Source organism: Salvia hispanica, chromosome 3 (genome assembly GCF_029641045.1).
Source record: "Salvia hispanica isolate PSC_SH4W2 chromosome 3, Shi_PSC_v1, whole genome shotgun sequence".
Classification (NCBI taxonomy): Eukaryota; Viridiplantae; Streptophyta; class Magnoliopsida; order Lamiales; family Lamiaceae; genus Salvia; species Salvia hispanica.
In genome coordinates this window covers 5,828,801-5,856,012 of record NC_142694.1, presented here as the reverse complement: position 1 = coordinate 5,856,012, position 27,212 = coordinate 5,828,801, and the positions used below count along the sequence as shown (strand labels likewise).

At 35.1% G+C, this 27,212-nt stretch overlaps 3 protein-coding genes across 3 annotated transcripts; all 3 read left to right on the top strand.

Moving 5' to 3' along the window:
- The first annotated feature begins 1,391 nt into the window (after positions 1-1,391).
- On the top strand, positions 1,392-17,920 carry LOC125214076 (RNA helicase, ATP-dependent, SK12/DOB1 protein). The gene is made up of 23 exons (XM_048114950.2): positions 1,392-1,576; positions 1,791-2,048; positions 3,595-3,855; positions 3,971-4,039; positions 4,184-4,259; positions 4,665-4,861; positions 4,951-5,058; positions 6,034-6,135; positions 6,381-6,581; positions 6,741-6,851; positions 7,627-7,694; positions 8,466-8,841; positions 9,259-9,414; positions 9,485-9,595; positions 10,664-10,717; positions 11,876-12,133; positions 12,878-12,987; positions 13,595-13,748; positions 13,997-14,444; positions 15,047-15,261; positions 15,350-15,588; positions 17,011-17,137; positions 17,496-17,920. The coding sequence occupies exons 1-23, from the start codon at positions 1,442-1,444 to the stop codon at positions 17,706-17,708; spliced, it is 4,047 nt and encodes a 1,348-aa protein (XP_047970907.2). The 5' UTR covers positions 1,392-1,441; the 3' UTR covers positions 17,709-17,920.
- A 445-nt stretch (positions 17,921-18,365) lies between these two features.
- On the top strand, positions 18,366-20,903 carry LOC125211272 (uncharacterized). The gene is made up of 3 exons (XM_048110999.2): positions 18,366-18,724; positions 18,813-18,855; positions 20,472-20,903. Exons 1-3 carry the CDS (start codon positions 18,461-18,463, stop codon positions 20,612-20,614), a joined length of 450 nt encoding a protein of 149 aa, XP_047966956.2. The 5' UTR covers positions 18,366-18,460; the 3' UTR covers positions 20,615-20,903.
- A 495-nt stretch (positions 20,904-21,398) lies between these two features.
- LOC125211267 (ATP synthase) lies at positions 21,399-22,767 on the top strand. Its single transcript, XM_089068868.1, is given in 3 exon segments — positions 21,399-21,574; positions 21,665-21,718; positions 21,721-22,767. Coding segments are annotated over 3 exon segments (204 nt in total). The 5' UTR covers positions 21,399-21,453; the 3' UTR covers positions 21,750-22,767.
- Positions 22,768-27,212: the final 4,445 nt, after the last annotated feature.

Genomic DNA, 27,212 nt, shown 5'->3' with positions numbered 1-27,212 from the left:
AATACTTTACAGTAGGCCTGTCAAATCGGGTACCCGTGGATACCCGATCCGAAATTTTCGGGTACCGATCCCGAAATTCACAAAATCTCATTCCCGATACCCGACCCAATTTTTATTTCGGATACCCGGATACCCGACTCGGGTATCCAGTCCCGATTGAGATTGTGACTTTTTTTTTTTAAATTAACTACAAAATTTTAGAATTTATTTCATATTATTTAGTTAGAGCAGTACCTAAGGGGCATGCACCTGGTTGGACTGGAGCTGGTTTTGTTGTGGACGGCAGAGGTTGAGAGTAAACACATTCCTTACCAAATTGTGGCACTCGACTATTTCTTAAAACCCATTTCTCATTTATTTTATTGGACTAAATCTAGCAGGTTACCTTAACACAAACTAACATGTTATAATCTCTGTTCCCTTGAATCTTGATCATGTAATATTTGATTTATCTAACATGGATAAACTTGTCCATATTTCACATAAAAAGCTATCACAATAACATCCTACATCATAATTCAATAATTCAAATGTTCAATCATTCATCCACAATAACCTATCACAATTCATAAATCTAAATCACTAATATCTTACTTATATGCTAATAAGTATTAACTAAAAGATAATTAAGAAATTAAATTACATTTAATTATAATAAAAATATAATTTATGAATTTTAAAAAATAAATCGGGTATTTCGGGTATACCCGATCGGGTATCGGGCCGATACCCGATCGTCCAAAATTCTTACTACCCGATCCCGATCCGATACCCGAAAAATCGGGTTTCAAGTATCCAATTATCCGATATTTTCGGGTTCAGATATCGGGTATCCAATATCCGGTATCCATTTTGACACCCCTACTTTACAGTATAAAATTGAAATTCACATCCAACTAGGATTTATTAAAATAACGTGGCTAGTACACGTATGAGTCGCTAATCAAGTGCATTTGTAAAATTAATATACATACATATTCATCACATAATCAAACCAATACACATATGAGGTCTAAAAATTTGCCCATAAAAATTGCGCTAAAGTGCGTTCATATAATTTTTTCATAGTTATGAGATAAACTATAATTAAACTAAATTTCATTGTATTTACAACAATTATTTATAAAACATTAACTCTATTCGATAAAAGAGAGCAGTATAAACTCCTCCATAAACTAACGTGGAATGATGTAAAATATTTAATAGCAAAATGATCTGAATTATTTTAACATGGAATTATGGAATTATCTAAATTTATCTAAAATATTTTAGTATCGTACCCATCAATTGCAAAATATTCCCAAATTATCCAATTCCACTAATTCCAACGAAAGAGTCTGACAAATCTGCCCCTGAGGGTACAAAGGTATTTGAAGTCAGTTTCACTCTCCTCAACTGCAAAGTTGGAGCACTGTTGTGTGCTTTAGCAGAAACAGAAGAAATGGATCGGGTCCCAGCCGCCAACGGCCTTTCTTTCCGGGTCGGGTTCACCGGCCACAGCGGCCACCTCACCGTTGAGCCTCTTCCACCCGTCGACCGCCCCAACCGCCTCCACGATCTCCCCGACTTCATTCTCGTAAGTATTCCTTCCTTCTATGCCAATCAACAATTTAATTTCGACCAACAGTTATGAATTCTGCTTGCACCGCCGAGCTATTGAACTAGGGCTAGTTTTGAAGAATCCATCGATATCACTATGCGTAGCATGTTCTATTTCTAACCATATGATGGAAGAGTTTGTGAATTGGAGTTAATTCATGTCGTGGTTGAATTCGCAAATTTGTGGTTAGCCTCCAGCATTCCCTGAAGAAACACCGGAGACGATAAAGGAATATGTGAAGGAGAAGCATCTATTGCCGAGGCTGGACGAAGATGTTTTTTCGCCGCAAAATGCTGGCAGACAATGGGAATTTGACTGGTTTGACAGAGCTGAAATTCAACCAGAGCCGTCGATTCCGCGGTCTGTGATTGTGCCATCTTGGGAAGTTCCTTTTAGGCGCAAAAAGAATGGGCCGGACTCGCAGAGGTGGGAGCCTCAGTCAGTGGAGGTATGAGCTTCTTCCTTCTTGTCTCTTCTAGTTGTTTATTATTTTTCACGTTTCTGTATTAACCTAGGGCCACTGCAGTTTTGAAACTGTGATCACGATTTCGAGTTAGATCTTATGAACCAGGACTTGAGTGTGTTAGTACTCTGGGTACATTGACCCTGATCAATTGACTAGGCAATTTGATTAGTGAAATGGATAAATCTGTTTGGTCTAGGTTCCATGTAATTGCAACACTGATTCTGTATCAACCTAACCTCTTTCCGCACATTTTCACTTAAATATCGAATGAAAAGCCAAGGGTAGTGAATTTATTAAAGAATAAAGTTCAAGCATAGAGGGATCATTCATAACCTTTGAGATTGCAGGCTGTGAATTGAGATGTTAAAGAGATAGAAATCAAGCAACTACATATGTTAGCTGTTGTTTTGTGATTTATGTACACTTAAGTCGCAAGGTTGTGCGATTACTAGAGTTCTCAACTTGCAGAATTTATAGATTTTGCTAAGAAAGCATGTTCTTTGATTTTTATTTACTCTGTAAATCATCAAATGTACGTTACAACTATCCACAACCCATTATGACACGCTAGTTGAGCACCCCTCATTTATAATGCATGATGGAAAATACGCCCCTCTGAATGCCTGATCTATCCTCCACTTTTTTATCGTCCATGACATAGGTAACAATCAGTCACACTCAAATTTACTGCCCGTGCTAGTTTAAAACTGTTTGTTTGAACTGAAAATTAAGTGTTCCTAAAAGCCCTGCCTAGATCTCATATAGCCCTTGGCTGGCCTTGCTTGTTCAGAAATTCTTGTCTGGATCCTGTCTAGGTCCAATCTTCCAGCCGCAAGGAGCATTTATAGCTATTTAAGAAAGAAGAATCCCATTATTAGTTAGGTATTACTCCAAATCAACTAAAACTTGTTAGAGAAGGAGTACAAGATTTAGCACCCCAAATCAACTAAAATTTTCATAGGCCTGGATTTGTTTCATGGCATTTGAAAGTATGAACCTGAAAAAGTAATGATAATAGACTATGTATAGCATTTGCAATGATGGAGAGGAACCCAATAAGATATGTTCTCTGTGACAATTAATGCTATTTGAACAAGGGTAAGCTAATAAATAGGAACCATTGTAAAGACTCTGCTTAATTGCTTGATACAGTAGCACTGATCTTCTTCCATCTTCCAAGTTTCAAATGTAATCCATGTTAGCCCTTAAAGTTGTTTTTGGATCTTACTTGTTGAGGACTACAAATAAATGAAGATGCAAGTAAGATCTGTGACAACTGGACTCAATTTAAACGGGCTTGATTCATACTGTAGCAAAAGGTGAATGGATTAACACATAAATCACATATATGGTTGCCTTTTGCAACTAGTTATGATTACTCAACAATATTTTGATTTGTTATTGATTTATTGTTGAGCCCTGAGCTTTTATTTTGGAATTAATAATGATGGCAACTACATTACTTGTACTTTATTTGGCGAATCTAGAAATTATAGTTGTCCACAAATAATTTGTATGGTATTTCCAGGTGGATGTATCAGAAGTGGTACTTGGAACCCAGGACTCAGGTGCTCTGCCACGAATTGTTGGGCCTGCAAAGGATTTTGTGAGAGGAAGTATAAATAGCCGTCCTTTTCGACCCGGGGGACTTGATAATGCTGATTCTTTGGGAAAAATTTATCCCGATGGTGCTTGCAATGGTGAATGGGCTCGTGGGCTTCTGCATGGAGAGGCTGCACTAATCCTACCACCAGGCTTTAAGGATGGACCGGATCTAGGCAATCTCAAGGTATTGCATGCAATGGCACAGCTTTTTTGTCCATGCTAAATATTGCTATGCTCTTCATACATCCATAATATTGCACAACTTCAATATTGTTTTTAATATTCATAAACTTTTGAAGGCACACCCTTTGAGGTGGGAAGTTTATGAGAACCTAACTGTGGAGAGAAGGGCGCCAGATGCAAGGCTGGTAAGTTTCAATACCTCATTCCATTGGCACTTTATTAAGGCATTTTATTTTTATACATAAATATGCCTTTTCTGTGTTACTGAACAGAAGCAGTCTATTATTGTTCTTTTATTTTGATGGTTTCGATGTTAATGTTAAGCGCAGAACGAGCTATCAGTGCAGTTTGATGACTTGTTCAAGAAAGCCTGGGAAGATGATGTCAAGATATCTGAGGAAGATGGTCTGTCCAACTTGTACATGTTGTGGTCCTATTTACATTTAACTAGGCTGTATTTTAGATTGTCTTTATGCTTTATCTGATAGATCTTGGCAATACCTACCCATCTTATGCAAGCTAAATAGAGAAGAACATGTGAACATGTGGTTTTTGGTTGTATGACGGTCTCTTCCTAGTTCCTTAAATATGTGATAGTTCATGCTGGCTGATCAAATGAAAATGCAGCTTCAGTATAAATGGCACCCAATTCTCATGCTGCGAAATCTTTTTCAATGACTGATCAGTTGAGAACTATGGGTGTTATGTATGTGACAGGTTTCAGATTTTATGAACAGTCAGATATTATAAGTCTAGACATATGTGGCCTTTTTTTTGTTGTACAAGGCTAATGTCGGAGCTGCTATTCAGGTAATGTGTCAGGACCAGAAGATCAGTTGGAGTTGCCCAATGAATCTGTCCAAACAGAAACTGAAGTAGAGTTAGTTGCAGTTGTTGACGCTTTCAAGAAAGAACCTTCTATTCTAGATGAAATTTTGACTGTCGAATCAGCTGAATCAACATCAAGATCAGGAGATACAGATACTGGTCAACGACAGAATAAAGAGGTAGTGGTTTCTCAAATACCCATTATTTTTTCAGCGTTGTATATTAAATGATCCTGATTGGTCAGATTTAATCTGATATTTATCTTCAGGTTTGGGCGGTTACTGGCAGTACTGATGAAATTATCGAAAGGTTTCCCGAACTTGTTCCTGATATGGCACTTGATTTTCCATTTGAACTCGATCCTTTCCAGAAGGAGGTAATCATCATTGCTAAGTTAATATTAACAAATTCTGACGGTAGAAAATATTACATAATTGAGTAATCATCTGTAGGTTGGATTTATTATAGTTTGATGAATTGTGATATATATCTTGATTCTTGAATGGTAGCCTAATGCTATTTTTGCTGGTAAATTTGTGGGGCTGATCTTAATGGGTCTGAATGTATTTGCACCTTTTTATAAAAAACTTATGTACGAAATTTTCTACCATATCTCTTGGTCTTTTAATAGTCTTCATTATGATCATGGGACTTAAGAAATCATAATCTTTCTTGTGTGTAAATCTTCACATAGATCTTTCTTTCAACCTGACAGTTTTGAGTTATTTTTGTAAAATGATTTGGAAACCACTCATTCTGACAATGAATCAAGTTTTTTTATTTATTTATGTGATGCATCTGTCAAAGAGGACAGAATTTATGGTTGGCTACAAGTAGCCTACAACTCATGCAGTCTGTTGGTTTGGCTGATTGGAAGGGGATAAATGCGTTTTTAACGATATAGCAGATTCCTTGATTGATGTACAAGAAATGAAATGGAGAAGATAAATTGGACTTTAAGATTTTAAGATGGTGATTGGTATGAATGACTAAAATAAGTTACGAATTGAATGATATTTTTAGGTGTAAGGTGAAAATTCCCACCTACAGGCTGACGTATGTCATAGTGCAAAAAAAAAGTCCAACAATCCCAAATTAATGGTGTAATTACACCCAAGAGTTGTTTACGTCACTTGACATGCAATTTTGCTGTATAACTTCTTCACCCAATTAGGTTGTCAGCTAACATCCAGCCATATAATTGAGGGTGATGTTAGAATGCCCATTGCAAGATCGTTTCAGTGACACCCATATTTTTTAATCTTTAAATGGAACCCGTAAATCCTATATTGATGCTGGAAACACTGGATTGCTTTGTCTGATGAAGTTATTTTCTTTGAATACATCACAGGCCATATTTTACCTTGAAAGAGGGAAATCTGTTTTTGTGGCTGCTCATACATCAGCTGGAAAAACAGTTGTTGCAGAATATGCATTTGCACTGGCTTCAAAAGTAAGTCTACTGTTTCATGTATGTGTTTGTTGAAATATATTGATCATATGATATCCATTTAATAGCTATTGTTTGTTCTGATGATTTTGCCCCAAGCAAGGGCCTTATTTTGTAACCCTTTTGAGATTGACGATAGTGTTTCAATGGTCTGTAGAGATTGTGATTGATAATTCATCAAAATACTGTTTTAATGGTTTGCATGTATTGTGAATGATAGTAATGCTAAAAGCCTTTTAAACTTGCAGCACTGTACAAGAGCTGTGTATACAGCTCCTATTAAGACCATCAGCAATCAGAAGTACAGAGATTTTTGTGGAAAATTTGATGTTGGACTCCTAACAGGGGATGTTAGCTTGAGGCCTGAGGCTTCTTGTCTGATCATGACAACGGAGATATTAAGATCAATGCTCTATAGGGGTGCTGATATCATACGTGACATTGAATGGGTGAGATTTCCTTTTGGAGTGTGTGTCATCTGTCTCTATATTGATTGGATCTCCCATGACCCATCAACCTATGCTTAGTTATTTATTCCTTTTGCCTTATTGTGCAGTGTGTACTTCTGAGACTCTTGCTGTTTGTTTACTTTTTGTTTGGAAAGATAGGTTATATTTGATGAAGTACATTATGTCAATGATGTTGAAAGAGGGGTGGTTTGGGAAGAAGTTATCATCATGCTTCCCAGACATATCAACTTTGTGCTACTTTCAGCGACGGTATGTACCTCTTCTGATTTATATTTTTTATTGCTGATATGAAATTGGTGATAAAATTGCAATTTTTCTTCTTGGTTGAATTTCTCACCCTGCACTCTGAATTTGATCTTGTTACATAAAGAGTAATAGTAAGTTCACTGCTATCTGTAATATGTGCATATTCATTTTGAATTTGAGCTTACTGTTTGACTTATGTATCATATTCAAAAGGTTGTAACATTATGTGTCAAATAAATGAATTGACGCGGGTCATAAAATTGCAGATCTAGCACAGCCAAGCTATTTACTTCTCCTTAGGATATTCCATCTTTTAATTAGATTATTCAAAAATTCCTTCTACCAGAAGAAGATGGCCTAGGGATAAGAGTGTATGCTTCCCCACCACCAGAAGAATATTGTTTCATCTGTAATTTTTTTCATTTTACACTTGTTCACAATTCTTCTCTATATGAAACAGTAGTCCTAGAACCATCATTTGAAACAATCTTCCTATCATGCGACGCTGATCCTTCATTTTGTTTTATGGCATCTATTTGAATGGTCACTTTGAGACTTTTTTGGAGAATTTTTAAATGGCCAATATTAGATTGAAAACTATTGTCTTGTCATTATGCATATTGACTTGTTTGAATCCGCCACTTCTTGATAAAGATTTCCGGGTTTTTGTTATTTAAAATTTTCCAATTAATGTGTAACTGCAAAGTGATTTAATTGTGTGACTAGAATCTGTTATTTTATCCTGGTGGTGTCTAGAATGATATTTTCAGTACTATAGGTACCAAACACAATTGAATTTGCTGACTGGATTGGGAGGACAAAGGAAAAGGAAATTCGAGTTACAGGGTCAGTATAGTTTCTTGATGTGTCCATTTGCATTTTTATGAGTCAAACTGCCTGCTGTTCTTATGCACAAAAGTATACTCCCTCTGTCCCGCCAATTTAGTCCACTTTAAGTTTAGCGCTTATCAAGAAAATACATGCAATAAATTGGATGAAGTACTTTGCATAGTTTTTCTGTTGGACCCTTATTTATTCCACAAATAACAAATAAGGATATTTTGGTAGAAGAATGTTTTAGGATAATTAAAATTAGGAAAATGGCCTATAATTTGGGGCATCCCAAAAAGAAATAGTGGAATATAATGGTGGGATGGGGGAAGTACTTTTTTTGTGGGATTAAGAAACGAGTTTATTGGAAAAGCACAGTTACAGAACAAATAGGTTAATGTGATGTTTGCTTGATTAAAGAATATGATACACAGTTCTATACATACAAAAATATGCTTACTTACTTAAGAAAAGGAATATGCAAAAATAAGTAGAAAAACATACAGAAAATAGAGCTGTGTTAGATCTCCTATAAAATTACAAAAAAGTAAACTAAGTTGTACTAATATCTTCGCCTGTGATCCCTAAATAAGTTAATTCTACCCTCATACTCTCCAATTCCTGCAACAAGTGGAATAAAAATAAATTCTGGGTACGCACCTAGCAACTTAAACTTAACTCTATCCCTCACCTCCTCTGAGGATGTGATTTTTTAGCTCATTCTCTATCATATTGCTTTTTCCTTCTATCTTCAATTTTTCATTTATGATTTTAAAACTTGTTTAGGACCACAAAAAGACCAGTCCCGCTGGAACATTGCCTCTTTTATTCTGGAGAGCTTTATAAAATCTGTGAAAATGAAAAGATGATCCCTCAGGGATTAAAAGCTGCCAAAGATCTTCACAAGATAAAGAACTCACCTACAGTTAGTGGTTCAGGATCTTACTCTGGGTCTTCAGTGGCCAATGAAAGGGCCAAGAGGCATGAAAGTTTTTCTCATGCAAAACAGAATAAGCATGCTGCATCACAGAATGCAGTGAACTTCTCTGGAGCTAACCGGGGAACTCAAAGCGGCACAAGTAACAATTGGGGTTCGAGGAGATCAGAAGCTTCTATATGGCTGTCACTTATCAACAAGCTTTCAAAGAAGTCCCTCCTACCTGTATGCTTGAGAAGTTATACACTATATTTTTCTTTGGTCCCCTGAAAAATAATTCTATTTTATAGTGATACACCATACTTCCTGAAGTCTGAATTATGCCTACTCTTTGAAAAATAAATTTTAAGAACTTCTGGTGATGTGTCGTAGATAACTGTATTAGAAGGAAGAGTTGAGAACTAATTTATGAGTATTATCTGTTTTTCAAGTCCACTTCATAGTTTAGAACTGGTGCTAAGAAGCTGAAATCCATCATGATGTATAAACACTTTAAAAAATGCTAAACAGAGTTGTTCTTATACAATAAGTACTCAACTCTATCCATCAAGTCATATACCTTCTACCTAACACTATGATATGGATTTCATTTCCTATTGAGAAGAAAGAGCATTTACTCAACTGGTTGACGCATGTACACAGGTTGTTATTTTCTGCTTCTCCAAGAACCGCTGTGATAAATCTGCAGACAACTTGACTGGGACAGACCTCACAATGAGCAGCGAAAAAAGTGAAATCAGGGTCTTTTGTGATAAAGCATTCTCGAGGCTCAAAGGATCAGACAGAAATCTGCCACAGGTTTGATATTTGAACTGAATTGATTGCAACAAGTTGTGGATGCTGGGCTTGATATGCATGTATTCCATAGGTTGTTAGAGTCCAAGGTCTTCTGCGGAGGGGCATTGGAGTACACCATGCAGGCTTGCTTCCAATAGTCAAGGAAGTTGTTGAAATGCTCTTTTGTCGTGGGGTTGTCAAGGTAACATCCTAATTTTAAAAGTGTTTTCACCGCTTGAGTCGAATTATCCATAGGTTCAATATCAGAGGAATTAGCTTTCTTCAATGCTGCCAGCTTGTTTATAGCCCTTTCTTGTTGGAAGTTATGCTTTTTCGATATATTGCCACAGGTGGATGTACTAGAGCGGGCCCACAAATGTGTATTTTAGTACTTGAGTACATATATACATGTCTATATAGACACATACAAGTGTGTGTACCCGCTTGTAACTATCCCAACAAATATACTCTCTCGGTCCCATTCGAAGTGTCTCACTTTCCTTTTTTTATTGTCCCATTCCATTATAAGAAACACTTTTAGTTGTCTAACTGTCTTTGACCTTTCTCTCTCTTTCTAAAAACACATGTGGCCCAATACACTTTATACTCTAATACAGTAACATTTTACTTAACATTCATGCCTAGAAGAAATGAGACACTTTGAATGAGGTGGAGGAAGTATTTAAATTCAAGTTACTGAATTTGGCATATTATCATTTTTAATTTTGTGGGGATTTTAGTTGTGCCTAGAGACGACAAAAACTATGAGAGCGCTTGTAAATCTAGTAGAAGATAAGGGCTAAAGTGAGAACAATTGTCTTATACATCAATTTGTCTTATTTTGTCGTCCACAAAATATACCACAATTCTTTTTTAGGACATGACCCCACACTCTAATTTTTATTTTAACCTTACATACCTTATCCTTGCATAAGGTAGTCATTTGCATGCACCTGAATACATTATACTTGCATAAGCTACGTAGTTGTATGAATAAGGTAGCTGCCAGTTTTGCGAGATTCTTGCATGATTGATTTGAATTTTGCGAAAACTCAGGATTTAATTAGCAACCGTAACCGCCTGATTAAATGGACAAGGACGATTGTTGATTCTTAGGTCTCATTACAGATGTAGTTCTTATTTGATCCACACCCTACGTATATATATTCATTTCAATATTATATTCCTCATGTTGGGAATTAGGATATGGTTTGTACACGGCTTTTTTCTCTTTGGTTTGTCTGATGTTGTCGTACTTCCATGTTTGTAGATCCTATTTTCAACAGAGACATTTGCAATGGGAGTCAATGCCCCAGCCAGAACGGTAAGTTGCTCTGAAGATGACTAGAGATGAATCTTCATCTTCCTTGGACACTCTCTTCTCTGGCTAATTTTTCAAGTTCAATGTTTACAAATATTCTCTCGGTTAAGTAAAACCATTACCTAGATTTGTATGTTGCTCATATCATTCTGATAATCATTATGATAGTGAAGGTTTTGCAGAACAAGTTAGTTGACTAAACTTTGCCTGACACTAAGTCAATTGTTAACCATCTCAGTTTATTTTGGGTTCAGTGTTCCTTGGGGGAAAATATTTGATTATATAAATATGAAGAAAACTGAACAGTATACTTTGCTTTTTTGTGAAGAAATGATCTATGCCACAATTTTGCTATATTCTGTTGCTTGATTGTAATTAGCTTATGTTTAGGTGCTTGTGTTGGTTCTTGGATACTGCTGGTGTTGCTGAACAAATTTAATAATTCGACTCTGATTAAAGTACTAAAGATTGTTTGAAGGCAGCTATAACAACACTATTATGCTTCTAATTCAATATAAAATAAAACCGGCGTAGAAGAACCTGGCTTATGTTTTGACATGATAATTCCTGCTGAGACATGAGTAATATATGATTTGCAGTTCAGCCTCATACTTAATTCAATGTACTAAGCTGATAAAATAGAGCATTAAAATAAGGCTAAATGACGTGCACCCTACATCTTGTCTTTTGCTTGTTGTCTAATATTCCAATTCACTGCTGCTTGGTTATAGTGCCACAAGTCCTCCTTAACTGTCCTTCTCCAGTGGACCTAAATCTTGTACTCTGCAATGGCAAAATTTCATTCTGACTGACAGAATGCCTTGTAGTGTATGCCCCTCATCTTCCACTTCCATTGCCATGCTTTGATGAGTGATATGAGCTTCTTCTGTGTGTGTCTCCTTATACATGATGAAAAGAACTACAATCTCTTTTTTACAGCCATCATTGATAACTTCTTGCTGCAAATGAATGCCTCATCAATCTATTTTCTTGTCTCTTTATGCTTTTCAGTTTACATCTAGTGACATTTTTGGTTAAAAACTTGCAGCTACTTTGATCTCACTTTTGTTGGTCAGTAGTTATTTTAGTAATAGGCTAAGATGTTGAAGAACTCCCTGTCACCGACATCTTATTTTGAAAATTCTCATTTGTCTTTGACAGGTTGTTTTTGATTCCTTACGGAAATTTGATGGCAAGGAATTTCGACAATTACTTCCCGGAGAATATACACAGATGGCCGGTCGTGCAGGCAGGAGAGGACTTGATAAAATTGGTACTGTAGTTGTGCTTTGCCGTGATGAAATTCCTGAAGAGAAGGATTTAAAGCATGTTATAGTTGGCAGTGCGACTAGGCTCGAATCTCAGTTTCGACTCACTTATATCATGATCTTGCACCTTCTTCGGGTTGAAGAGTTAAAGGTAGGAACCTGATGCACCCAAATGAGAATGAATTATAAATTTTCCATGACTGCCAGTTACAATACTTTATACAACCTTTCTAAATTTTGAGCAGTAGTGATTACTTTTTCATGAATAAGTTAAAGTTTTTTTTACAATGATCTTGGATTCACATCTTTTCTCTGGTCTTTGTATCAGTCTTTTCCCTCTAAAGGTTGAAACAACATTAAAGTGATCTAAGATCAGTAGATATCTGATAAGAAATTTTTATCTACGGGTGCTAGTGCATTTTTCTCTATCCATTTCAAGAAAGCTTGTTTTTTCAATGGTATGTTTACCAGAGAGAATATTCTAAAACAGTTTATAAAACCTATTATGATTGTCTTCGAGTCAGTATATGATAGTTAGTCTATTAACTATAGTTACTCCAAAATGCACACCATAATTGGCCGCTAATCTACTTACCCATCTATTTGTTTAAACTGTTAGAATAAATTTAGTGGTATATTTCTGGGTTTATTATAGAATGTGCTTTGACTACTAGGAATGGGCTTAGCTCCTTTTTTTCCTATGAATACCTTCATATCTATGATAGCAAGCAAAGGTGAGAATTTTTGTGTTTAGTGTCTAGTGATCTGATCTTGATGTGAGATAGATTCTGAGTGTGTTCTTTTTGTTAGTTAAAACATCATATTTGCTGATGCATTGAGCTTGCATAAATCAGTTGCTCACATTGCTGGTCTCTTGTGGTATTGTTAATTATAGGTGGAAGACATGCTGAAAAGAAGTTTTGCTGAATTTCATGCTCAGAAGAAACTTCCAGAGCAGCAACAACTTCTAATGCGAAAGCTTGCCCAACCTAAAAAAATTGTTGAGTAAGAATTAAAGAATCTACTTTTAGCAGCTTGAGTGCAAACTATTTGACATGCATTAGCTGGTGGCTTGAACATTAAGATTTACTAATGCATGGCATACTCAAAGATCCGTGAAATTGTAGCTGCTAAGCAGTGTGACCCTTATTAAATAAAAATTCACATCTTTTTATTTTTCTTAAACACATCTATTTTCTATAAACATTGCAATGGGAGATAAGTACAGTTTAGAAAATAATTTTGGTGTATGAATGCCTGAATGGTAGTACTACATTTTTTTTATGGTATTACATTATTGTGAAGCCTTTGTTACATCATCGTTATTTGTCAAATGCATGGATTGTTACTTCTAGCATAGCAGCATGTTGAGCTCTGAAAGCTCTCTAAATATCCAACCTAGGATAACCTCAGATATCCTTGGCAAACCTTTTCGGCACCATTTATTACGAGTCACCTTATTTTTGATCCCGTCCCTAAGCTATATACTATCTAAATTGCCACAAAACTCCAAGCCTTCTGGTGATCTGTTAAATAATCTTAGTGTCAGTACGACATCTTTGCAATACAACTTATTTCTTGAAATTTCAATAAGCTTGTAACGTGGTTGCAGATGCATTAAAGGTGAACCAGCTATAGAGGACTATTATGTGATGTACTCAGAAGCTGAAAAGCACAGCAACATGATAATAGAGGCAGTTATGCTCTCTCCAGCTTCCCAACAATATCTATCTCCGGGAAGGGTGGTAATTGTCAAATCACAATTGGTGAGTCCACAGTATTACTACATTTATCTAAAAATATGCATATGGATGAGTTCGCAATGCTACTAGATAAAAAATTAAGCTACTGCTAAAATAATTTTGATTTAAATATATTCTGTTTTCTAGGTTATGGGTATCGCTTATGTAATCATAAACTTTTGTTGTCAATTAGATGTATGTTTTCTAGTTGCTTTTTTATCATCAAAATCCAAGCTAACACTTTTCTCTCTCTTTTTTTTTATGAATTGCAGGCCCAAGATCACCTGCTTGGTGCTATTGTGAAAACCCCTTCAGCTAATTACAAGCAATACTTGGTTCTAGTGCTAACTCCTGAATTGCCTTCGATCTTGACAAGTCAATCAGATAGTAAAGACAAAAAAGATGTAGACTTCCAAGTTTTAGTTCCAAAATCCAGACGTGGCCTGCAAGACGAATATTGTTCTACAGTCACATCACGTAAAGGGTCTGGAACCGTCAACATAAAACTACCTTACCGTGGTTCTGCTTCTGGAGTCAGTTATGAGGTTAGAGAGGTGGGGAATAATGAGTTTTTATCCATATGCAATAAGAAAATAAAGATCGACCAAGTTCGACTCCTTGAAGAGGGTAGTGCTGGTGCCTTTTCATCTACTGTACAGCAGCTGTCGTCTCTGAAATCTGATGGAAACAAGTACCCCCCAGCTTTGGATCCAGTAAAAGGTATGAAAGTATACTGCTTTGCATTTTTTTTCAGTCAGATGGTAGTGTTTTCTTGAGCTTCATATGGTATTCAACATATTTGCAAGAACTGTAAGGAATTGTCTTTATTATTGTGACCTTAGGGTTGAAGCATTTTTAAACAGTTATTGCAAAATGTTCTCATAATTGATTAACACTGAGCAAAATGAATTTTAAACTACCAGTTGGAGTATGTATTTTATTAGGCAATCAAGAATGGAATCTCTAACTCCAGCAGTCTAGCTACTGTATCACAGAATCTGATTATTATGACTTTATGAGCTATCTTCTAGCTCATGCACACCTTAAGATTAGGATTTTTGTTACAGTATGGCATGTGAGATGTGACATCCATTGCCGCTATTTCTTCATTGTTTTTTTTGTTCTGCTGAGTGAAATAATTGAAAGCCGGAAACTAATTTGCATTTGTTCTGATTTCTGGGTTGCATATTTGTTCATTATTTTCATATGCTTTCATCTTTATTGGCTGTCCTTGGACTGTAACTTTTTGTTCTTCCCATATGTTATCATCTCCTCGTCTGTTGTGTAACATAACTAACCTAAGCAAAGGTATTCTATGCCAGATTTGAAGCTGAAAAATCCGGATGTTGTTGAGGTTTACTATAGATGGACCAACTTATTGCAGAAGATGTCAGAAAGCAAGTGCCATGGTTGTGTCAAACTGGAAGAGAACATTAAGTTAGCTCGGGAATTGAAACGACACAAAGAGGAAGTAAATGATCTAAAATTTCAAATGTCCGATGAAGCACTTCAGCAGATGCCTGACTTTCAGGGCCGGGTATGTGGCCTAGTCTCTCTGCACTATCAGAAACCTCTGTTAGCAAAACTTAAATAATTTATTTAACAAGAAAGTCTTGTCCCTGCAGATTGATGTTTTGAAAGAAATTGGATGCATAGATGCTGATCTTGTAGTACAACTCAAAGGTAGGGTTGCTTGTGAAATGAATTCTGGAGAGGAGTTGATATGTACGGAATGCTTATTTGAGAATCAACTAAATGACCTGGAGCCAGAAGAAGCTGTGGCAATTATGTCTGCATTCGTCTTTCAGCAGAGGAACACTTCTGAACCTTCTCTTACACCAAGGCTCGCTCAAGCTAAAAAGAGGTATTAACTAATTTAACTTTTTTGATATTTATCTCACAAAGTTCCCTTATTACTCCCTCCGTCCGTGAAATGTTGTCCAGTTTTGCTATTCGGTTAGTCCGTGAAATGTTGTCCACTTTGCTTTTTTTCCATTTTTAGTAAATGGACCCCACTTTCAACTAACTCATTACACTCCACTTTCAACTAACTCATTACACTCCACTTTCAACTTACTCTTTACACTCCACTTTCAACTAACTCATTACACTCACATTCTACTACAAAAACAATATATAAATGTGGGACCTATATTCCACTAACTTTTTCCACTCACTTTTCTTCACATTTCTTAAAACCCGTGCCAAGTCAAACGTGGACAACATTTCGTGGACTTTGGAGGGAGTACATTTTTATGCAAAGCTTAGCTCACAATTATATCTATGCGATAGTGTGTGTGTGTGAGAGAGAGAGAGAGAGAGAGAGAGAGAGCTGAGCTATTTCTTTTATATTGATATTATGTTATATGGTAAAGGATTTCCGTGAAACTGAAGCAAATATTGCATACATTGGTTATACTGGGGGTGCGTAGATGCATTTTATACCACAATTGAGGATAAAAGAAACATTTAATTATTTTCATTTACTGTCATCATAATAGCTGCTTCACAAAGTCTTAATACGCTAGACCTTGAATAATGACATACTCGAGCTTTAGTACTGTGATTTATGATGCATACTTAATTTTCCAAAGTATTAATTCAATTGCTAGACCTTGCATAGTCCTTTATAATAAAAATCATGAAAGAAGCACATGTTTTCAGTGTATTATACAAGTACATATTTTCTTGTATATATGGAGGGAGAGGAGGCTGGGTTAGAATCTAATCCTCAAATAAAAGTGTCTACCTACCAGGATACCGTACGAGGTCTATCTAAACAAGTAGTGATATACACCAGGAAACATAAAAACACACTGTTCAACAGTCCTCACCTGTTTAGTTTTGGACAAATTGCAGCTTATTTAATTCAAAATGCTCATCTAATACCAACCTGTATCATGAGCAAGCCAAAGGAGTAGATGTAGAATGCCAGAGTAGCACCTCATAATCATTATTGTAAAAAATATTTTGTTGCTTTTTCTTTCTAATTGTGCATCACACACTATAGTGAAGACACTAAATAAATATATGTACTGTCTCAGTCTAGTTTAAGTTGATACTTAGCTTGTGATCATTATTTGCAAGAATAGTAATTGTCTTTCCAATTTGGAATTGGATTCTGTCAAATCCCTTCATATTTCTCTGAATTGTTACTGTACAATAATTACATTGGCTCTTTATTCATGATCTTGATATAAATTTGTTCAAAGGTGTAACTGTATGGTTTGATGTCTGCTTCTTGTATATTAAATAGTACGAGTAATATCTTTTGCCTGTACATTAGATTGTGTGACACGGCAATAAGACTCGGAAAGCTTCAAGCAGAATTCAAAGTGCAGGTTGATCCTGAGGAATATGCCAGGGATAATCTAAAGTTTGGTCTGGTTGAAGTTGTGTATGAATGGGCAAAGGTATTCTCTCTTCCCCTTATCTAAACCTACCCTGCCACCTGCTATCCTACTTGCTTTATACTAGCCATTTAATTAGGTTTGAATCCACGAAAACTCTGGACCTCATTTCCGTTGGACCCTTGATTTCTAGAAACACCATCAGAAATGTTTTCTGATGATGAATCCTTGATAAATACTTGAGACACAATATCATTGGGATTTGGAATTGGGTGAGAACTATTGGTGTGCAAGGTTTTGGAAAAAGTAGAGCTGAGTGAAACTGTATATTTGCTTGATAATCAAATCTGGTTTTCTATGAATTCATTAAACTTATATCAATGCTAATTTTTGTCTAATGCCTGGCATGCTGAATTGTCAGGGCACCCCGTTTGCGGACATCTGTGAACTCACCGATGTTCCTGAGGGCATGATTGTTAGGACGATAGTGAGGTTGGATGAAACATGCCGCGAATTTAGAAATGCAGCAGCGATTATGGGGAACTCTGCACTTCACAAGAAAATGGAAACTGCTTCAAACGCGATAAAGAGGGATATTGTGTTTGCTGCAAGCTTGTACATTACTGGGGTCTAATTTACTTACACATTGCTTTACTGATTTTAACCACACTTGTTGTACAATAGAACTGCGAAGATAGTTGTTGTGAGATGAGAGTTAACGTAAATTTTATGAAGTTTATTTCGGCAGAAATACGTTTTAGATGTTAAGTAGCAAAATAGTGATACACCTTTCTTCTTTCATATATTATGGCAAAATTGTTTCGTCAAGAGAATATCTTGTTTTTAGTGATGTTTTACTACTTCATTGTTGTACTATTATAAATGAAAATATGAAGTTATTTTGATGATATTTGAATTTGAGATATTAAATCTCATTATCGACTTTACTCAGATAATCCTCAACTACAAGACATTACAATCAGTTCCTAAATAAAACTCTTGCCAAATATAGACTAAATGATCGTGTTGATTATAAATAAATATTTGGATTTCTATGGAAGCACATAATTAGTCATTTTGTTCTCCTCATATTTGTATGGATTGTGGAAAATATGAGGAGAAATTGCAGAATTAACGTAATATTTTCCATAATCTCAACTATTTTGTAAATTACAGTCATGTTTTTTTTAAAAAAAAAACAACAGGCCAGAAGCTGGAATATCACGTCCTTAGTGTAAATGAAGAATTATTATTGACCAATTTAAATTTCATTTTTTTCATTTCATTTTTTTATACTGTGCGACTGCGCGATAGAGAGATTCATAGGGTTAGTGAGAAAGCATAAACCTCGAGAAACAGCAAGCCAAATCAGGTGTCCTCACGAAAATGGCGACTTCCCTCATTGCTAAAAGGGCCACCATTTCCATAGGAAGAGCTTCTGACCTCTTCAGAACATCATTCGCCTTCCTGCGCGGTCTTAGCACCCCCACCAGCCCCGCCGCCGACGGAGCCAAGAAGCCGAAGCGGAAGAAGAAGAAGAACCTATTTGAGGTGGCCCAGTTTCTTCCCAACTGGGGACTTGGCCATCACATGGCCAAAACTCACTGGGCCGAGGTCTCCTACGAGATCACCAAAATCAATCTCTACAAAGTAATCTATGCTCCCGTTTTGCCCTAATGTGCGAGTGTTTTGGAGTCTGTTTGTAAGGAATTGTTTATTAATTGATGAATTTTTGTAGGATGGAAGACATGGAAAAGCTTGGGGGATTGCTCACAAAAATGGTACTGTAATTGATTTCTACTATCTTTGTTATGTATTGAGACAATGTGTATGCTTTACCTTTGTTTCCATGGTTTTGTTGATTTGATCTAGCTTTTCCTGTTGTTGAACTTACATTCGTTTACATTGTGTATGATAAATGTATTGGACTGTAGTTGCAACCATTTGGTGACTATAAAGAGATAAGCTCTTCTTTTTACAGAAAAAAAGGTGTCGTTTTTGCTCTGGACGATGTACACTATTAATTTTGTAAGGTTTTTATAAAGTTATAAACCAATCTTACTGCCTGTTGAACTTATAGATTTTTGTATTTTGTCTTTAGAGAGGGATCTACGCTTCTGTGAGGATCAATTCTGCAACACAAAGGTTCAATACCTAAAAGATTCTAGGGTGGTCTTTGAATTGAGGGGTTTGATATGAATTAAATGGATTTGAAATCCATTAGATTGAGATTGGATTTCAAACTGAGCAGTATCTAGTTTTCCCAAATTTTGAAAAATATCATGTCCATGGGCATTTTTTTTAGTGTCGGATTTTATTTATTTTTGTTGAGTTAGGTGTTTAGCTCCGACCATGGAAATGAGGGTGAGAGTTTGAAGATTCATCTCTTAAATCCTTCACTGCAAAAAATTGTAATGGATCGAGGAATCTTGTTGAATGGGTCATGGCCATTATCTGAATACTATAAAACACTGTTAAAATTACAAATATGGTATCGGTGTGTCCTTAAATCCTGACGTTTGACCCATCTGACGGTTGAGCTTACAGCCTTACACAAGTTTTTTTGACAATGGGTCTGCTACCTTGGACCTCAAATCTATCCTCATATAGTCATATCCTTTAATTCAAAGAGGATATTAACCAATCTAGGCCTCACATAAAGAAACATACTTCAAGAGGATTTATTTTTGCTAGCTCTGTAGCTTTAGATTCAGTGTGATTAAAATAATTGCTTTAGGCTGTCTTAATGGTGTCGTGAACTGCCAATCTGCGAGGCATCACACCTAATTCTTTATACCATGAAGTTAACAGAAACTCACTAAACTGTTGGTGTGATTTTTAGTTGCTTGTGCTGTGACTTTGTTTGGCCTTCAACAAGCAGTGGATGTTTAAGCACTCCATTTTTTTGGCTGTTTAAGCATGCTTTTCTAGATTCTCTAATTGAAGATGTTAACAATTATGATTTGCTTATATTCACTGTTAATTTGCTGCAAAGCATGCGTCCGGAGCAAATTGAATAATCTTTGAGCAATTGCTTTGGGCTGTGCTACTTACACTGTTTGCCAGCCTGTATTTTAAACTCACCATCTCGACCCTGGCGAAATCTAGTCTCTGAAGGTGTCTGTAAATACTTGTCATACACCGGGCTGGAAGCACCAACCTTTCAAGTATGGACAGGGCAGCTGTCTCAACTGGCCCTAGATTGGCTTAACTCTTACGGCATTAATATGACTTTCCAGTAATGTGTGTGTTAAAAAAGGACCTGGTCATCCTGTTTGATATTAAAGAATTCAATAGTAGAGATGTGTGTGATCACCCACCACTTCTATGTTACAAGAAAACATTTGATTGGTTTTCTTATGGATGAAATGCCAATGATGGGTTTTGACTATTGCAGGCTTGCCAGCTGCTGATGCCCCGAAGAAAATCAGCGGTGTCCACAAGCGCTGTTGGAGATACATCCCCATGACAAAACAAATAGAACAAAGTGTGCCTAAACAGGAAGCAAGCATCCCAAAACAAGAAGTGGAAACTGCGTGATCATTTTCAGTTTGTTCATTCGACCCAGTTTGCATGAGATGCTGTAGTCTGTAGAAGCAATTTATAAAAATGCCAGTGTATCCCGGGTTCAAGTGCCGTGAACTGAGTTCTTGTCTACTTTTGATAGTTATATAGCAATATGTTAGATTCCATAATGGTCAGTCGGCCCTTTTAATGGGGATTCTGTGGTGAAGATCAATGGCAGTCAATCTAGTTTTTCGATCATCGACTGTGTCGATATCTAGACTCCAATCCTGGTTTTCTGGTGTTATTGAAGTTAGTTTGATCATATTCCGGTTTTTCTATTCTTGCTTAGCATAAGTACAACTACACATTGTACTCAACTAATCACCTCTTTAATTTGATTATCAAAGTGGTTGATGAATAGAATTATAGAAGGTTGATTTCCTCTTTAAAATTCTCTCTGGTTCTTTTTTTTGTTGTTGTCTTAAATCTCTGTTGGATTATCTAAGAATAGTGGATTTGGGTATATTGTGCACTTTACAGCTGTATCAATGGCAACAATCCCAAGTTACACTATTTACTTTCCAATAGTTATTTAAAATATCAGAATGTTATTGCAATGTTTCAAAAAATTATATCGAAACTGCAACATATTTGTGCATTAACTGCAATCATAAAAAATAAAATAAATTCATAAATCTATCTGCTTCAAACAAAAAACTAAAATTTATATTTATATCTATATCTAGGCTAAAACCACAGTAATGGGCCAAGCCCATTTAGCTAAATCTGGTGAGTATATTAAACACAGAAGCCTATTTTTTTCTCATACCTTCGTCGCATTTCATCACAGAAAGAGAGAGAGAACAGTCGCTATGAGGAAATTTGATCCGTGGCCGGTGTTCTTCAAGAGAGAATGGAAACGCTGCTGGCCGTTCCTAGTCGGATTCGCAGTCACTGGCACCATTGTCACTAAGATGTCCCTCGGCCTCACCGGTATTACCCTAATCCACCATCCCCATTTCTCCCCAATTTTTCTGGATCGATTGATCTGTTTCATTGGTAACTTTGTACGTTTATTTTCAGAGGAGGATGCGGCGAAGTCTCCATTCGCGCAGAGGCACAAAAAGCGTAAGTTTACGTCCTTTTTCAATCTGGATGCAAACCCTAGAATTTGTTTTATTGAACAGAGATCTGAATTTGTGGATTGATTTTTGAATCTCGATTCATAATTGTTGCGCTGTAGTGAATTTGACAATTAGGTCAGAGATGTTCCGATTGCTTGCGATTTTATATGAATGTATAATCTGTTAATTGACCTAGCTGGGTGATAATTTTTGGCTTAAGATTTTATTTTTATTTTTTTTCCTGGTGTATGAATTGATGTCAATGATTACCATTTGAGGACAATTGAGATTATCTCAAAATATCTCTTACGAGGTGCATAGATGTGCTTCTGTTATAAGTTGTTGAAGCCCATTTGATGTAAACCCTAAACAAGTCACTCTGCAGATAAAATCTCTATATATGAGTATTACTTCACAATTTCACATCATTACAAGTAGATTCAGTGGACTCGTAGTGTCTAGAATCAAATGGATTTGCCCAGAAAGTTGGGGTAAAATGAATTGTTTAAAGACCAAGGCATTAATCACAAGACATCAACTGTTTGCCTAAGTTTGGGTCACTGAAATATCATCATAACCACGACCAGATTTGTTGAATCCTTAATTTACTTCCCTAGCCTTCTAATTTGTCAAAACATTGGCTTGATTATGCTGATTTGTTGAATTTGAATTTGTTTATGCCAAGCCTTAGCACCATTGCATAATGTGGACATATGACATTAATCTCTATGTCTATTTGTTAAAAAAAAGGAAAAGGAAAATGGTTTTCGGATAGAGATAGGTCCAGACTACATGTGGAAGTTGAACTAAAATGATTAAAGGCTTACAATGCTATCAATATTTGCTGGTATAGATATTACTGATCCATATCACTTGGAAAATGGTTGTAGCTCCAACAAATTCATAATAACTGTAATTTGTTGTTCTTTTCTGTGGTTTTAATGTACATACTTTAAACAGTGAATACACTTGTTCTAACTGCACATCCTTTTCTTTGCAGATTGACTTGTGAATGCCTAATTTTGGTGAATGAAGAAGTCCGTTCATCCTGGACATGGATTTTACATTATGGTTTTTCTCCTTTTTAAATCAATTACTGCCTGATCATGACACTCCAGTGACAGATTTTGAGCTTTGTTTGTAGAAACCGAGTGTGTTCTCTCTGTTCCTTGATTGGGTCACGCAAATAACAAGAATGCTCTTTCGTGCTGTTGAAAAACTCTCATTTATATATGATAAGCGTGGCATCTTGAACTCAAATTACCTTTGCTAAAGCCTTTCAGCAGCAGCCCTCTGTACTTGGTGATGATTTACAGGGTGTGGCGAAGCTCATAATCTCATTAAAACATGTTAATGAGATGCTTACAGTTTGTCATAAGTTTACTTCTCAAATAAAATGTTTCATTTGCTGCTCGATAAGATGATGCATGTTACTACTATTTGTTGCTTCTCGAGGAATGAAAGTTAACGAAAGTCGACTTAGACACTCAATTCAAAATTCTCTACGTCCGCGAGGGAAGAATTGATAGAAGTCAATTATTATACATTCCAAAAACACATCGATTTGTTACATTGAAATTTCTGAAATTGTAGATTAATCTCAAATCTATTGGCAATTACGTAGAGCACACACATTTTTCTTTTTCTTGGGGGGTCGGGTGCTTGGTTGGAGAAAGCATTAAATATTAAGGTGGCCTGAGACAATAATTCAAAAATATAGATGCGTCCTTCACCTGTCAGTGTGGAGTAGTATTTTTGTAAACTCTTGAATGTTACTACTACTGTTTTCTTGAAAGTTCATTTTATTTTCAGTATTTTTTTTTAGAATTTCTGATAATGTTATAAATTAATAATTAATTCATATTTTATATCATTCAAATATACTTAAATATAATTATAGTTATAATTATATTTAATTATTATATTATTTTTTATAAAACTAAAAACTTATAGTAATAAATAGGGGATAGATCAATTGCTAACTTATCCCTTAGTTGCTAACCACAACTAATTTAAGACCATAAGATTTTAGAAATATTGTGGTCTACAATTTGTTATGTGTAATTTCGTTTTTCATTTTTTAATATTAAAAAGATAATAACAACTATCAAATTTAGGGTTTAGAAATACAATGTCAATATAGTGTATGAAAGACATCAACACGAAGACATAATAATGTCAACACAATTTCATATTTACATTTTACAAGCATAATATTGACATATTATGTAAGGTGTATTGACATAAATCTGTTCGTCAAAAATACGTAAAAATTTGAAAAAAAATTCAATTTTTTTTCAAATTTTTACGTCGGAACATATGCATGTAGTATATCGTTGAAATCCTTATAAAATTATCTTTAATTTGATCAAAATTGATGTGAATCAAATGATACTAATTATACTCTAAGTTTTCTCCTATTTTGTATATTTAAATCATCTATCAATTGATCATTAAGGTTTGATTATTATATATTACTAGTTGATAGATGTACATGTGGAGTAGGGTCTGATTGAAACTGTTCGTTGCCTATCAAGATGGTGTCCAAATTCTTTTATCTTACCACCATTATTTTCATCTTTGAAATAGCTTCGCGTGCATATATTGCACGCCTCAATCGGAGCTCGGATGAAGAAGTTATGACCATTTGACGAAGGTTGCGCGAAGCAGTTAAAACCGGTAAAAACGCTCGGGTCGGGCATTTTCAGCATTAAAAACGCCCAGGGATAGTGGAAACACCTGGGTTGGCATAAAAAACGCCCGGGTTGGCACCATTTTGCCCGTTCAGGCGTTTTTCTCGAAAACTGCCGAATTTTAGGTTTCAAATTGGTTTCTGGGGCGGTTTTGGAAGACATTGAGAGATATTCAGACACGAGAAAAGGGAGAGGAAAAGAGAGAAAGAGGGGAGGAAGAAGAAAAGGACGAAATTCCGGCCAACATTCTGACGATCCGTCTCCAAATCCCGATTCCACTCAACGAGGGCATGTTTCCTATGGTTTTTGTTGCAAATTTCACCATGTGTGTAGGCTAAACTCTCTATGTTGCTCCAAGTTGTAATCCAGGCTTTGTATGGATGTTTCTACACCTTTGAACTCATGTGTTTGTTACCAACAATGTGCTTAATGTTTATCCACTATGTTTTTGGCTAATAATGTAGTGTTGTTCTTTCCTTTGCTATTGTCTCTTTAACATAGTTTAGGAATGTTTGATTGTTGGTATGCTATTGAATTAGAATTGTTCAGAGGATAATTTGATAATGGATTAAGTAGGTGATCATAGTAGGTGTTTATTTCTCCATCGCTTCCGCGGGAGTTTATAAACATTGAAAATTGGTTCATAGGTTATGTATTCAGCTAATTGTGAACTACTCATCGCGTACATGTTCAGTGTATGTGATTAGGTTGATGTTTTAATCCCTTGATATGTTTCGTTGAATAGGTGTAGAACAATACAATCCTAGTGAGCAACTTGGAGTGACATATTTTCTCATTTGAATAGTCTTCTTTAGTTAACTTGTTGCTTTATTTTGTCATTAACTTTCAGAAATCAAGAATCAAATCTTTGTATGCTTTTATATGCTCTTAAGTGTAAACAATCTTTAGCTCCCTGTGGATCGACACTTGAAATACTACTACGACATTGTAATCTTGCAGTATTGTAGTATTATTAGAGTTAATTAATTAAACTTGATAATTTGTGTGAACTGAATCAGATACTCTAAAATACGCATCATATATGTTATATGAATTTAAAGTTTTGGGATTTATTTATAAAGTTAGGTATAACTAACTTGACATTAATACTCATATTGATTTTTACTGAATTAATCCTATAGCCTTATTACTTTTTTATTGATCGTATTGACATTTTGTGGTTAATGATCTAGACCTTTAATTTGAATATTTAATGGCTATTATTAAGTTGTAGTTAGCAATTAAGCATTGAGCTAGCAATATAACACTTCCCTTAATAAATAATTATAGTATAATTACATAAATTTTGAATCACGTTGTTGTTATTATTATTATTATTATTATTATTATTATTATTATTATTATTTTACATTAAATTAGTAACTAATCAATATAGCCTTAATAAAAATAACATTGTAAATTGTAGTTATAATGATATAAAAAGTTGAATATTTTTAGTTAGTTATTTCAATGTTAAAATGAGTATAAATAATTTAATAAAAATGTTCAATTGATTTAATTATTTTAAATAATTAATTTAATTAGATACTTTATTTTTTGTTTATATTAAGAATGAATGCAATTAGATGATGAGAAAAGAAAGAGAAGGAAAAAGAAACATAAACTAAAGAGAAAAAAGAAATGAAGATAAAATACTAAAAAGAAAGAAGAAAATGAAGAAAAAAGAAAGAAGAAGAAACTAAAGAAAAAAAGAGAAATACTCCCTCCGTCTCCGATTAGGAGTCACACTTTGACTGGGCACGGGTTTTAAGAAATGTAAAGAAAAGTTGGTTGAAAAAGTTAGTGGAATGTGGGACCCATTTTTTATATTAGTTTTATAATAAAATGTGAGTGAATTGAGTTAGTGGAATGTGAGACCTACTTACCATTTATGGTAAAAATGAAGTGTGACTTTTATTTGGGGACGGACCGAAATGGAAAAGTGTAACTCTTAATCGGGGACGGAGGGAGTAAGAAAGGAAGAAAAAATAATCACATATTTGGTACTACTATTTAAATGAAATTTCCAAAAATATCCTCAATGAAAAAAATCACATGTTTGATACCTAGGATTATTTTTATCAGGGTATGAAAAACGATATAAAATAAAGATCAGATACCATTTATGTGCGAAAGTAAAAGATAATGGAGTACCATTTATGTAGTAAACAAGAAGTATGTTTGTTATATTTTTCAATTTTGAACAAACATCAACCGTAATTGAAAACGAACAATTTGAACTGTATAATATTCCACATAGTTAATAGTATATTTTTTTAAATGGAACAAGAAAAGGATCGGCTAAAATTTGATAGAAGTTGCGAATATAAGTCTCCAAGTAAAACTAACTTTGACTTAAATCACCAAAATCTTATCTCGATCGGATTATTGCGAAATAGTTGTGGAACTGACGTATAATAATCAGACAAACAGTAGTACCATATTGTACAGTTGACAGTTTGTCATTATGTGAGTGTTCTTAATATAGGAGTACTTGTAATTACCATCTCAAACAATTAATTAATTTCATTTCAACCATAATTCATCTAATCAAATCAAATAATTGAAAATCACGATAAAAATGAAACTATTGTTTCCGATACAATACACAAAGTCAGTATTTAAAATCCATTTGAAAAGTAATAGGGTCATTATTTATTAATTCGTCGAGTGGGGGACTATATTTTATTCTGAATAAATTGTGGGGCCGCCATGATTATCATTCGAACATGTTACGATTTTTTTTTATAAAACCTCTATTTAAGTATCACATTTTACTTAGAACATGAATCATTTTAATATTATTATTGTTTT

Coding starts and splice junctions, on each gene's coding strand:
- LOC125211272 (XM_048110999.2), top strand. CDS start 18,461: ATGGCGACTTCCCTCATTGCTAAAAGGGCCACCATTTCCATAGGAAGA. Junction 18,725..18,812: donor CCAAAATCAATCTCTACAAA/GTAATCTATGCT, acceptor GAATTTTTGTAG/GATGGAAGACATGGAAAAGC. Junction 18,856..20,471: donor GGGGATTGCTCACAAAAATG/GTACTGTAATTG, acceptor TGACTATTGCAG/GCTTGCCAGCTGCTGATGCC.
- LOC125214076 (XM_048114950.2), top strand. CDS start 1,442: ATGGATCGGGTCCCAGCCGCCAACGGCCTTTCTTTCCGGGTCGGGTTC. Junction 10,718..11,875: donor TCAATGCCCCAGCCAGAACG/GTAAGTTGCTCT, acceptor TGTCTTTGACAG/GTTGTTTTTGATTCCTTACG. Junction 13,749..13,996: donor TAATTGTCAAATCACAATTG/GTGAGTCCACAG, acceptor TATGAATTGCAG/GCCCAAGATCACCTGCTTGG.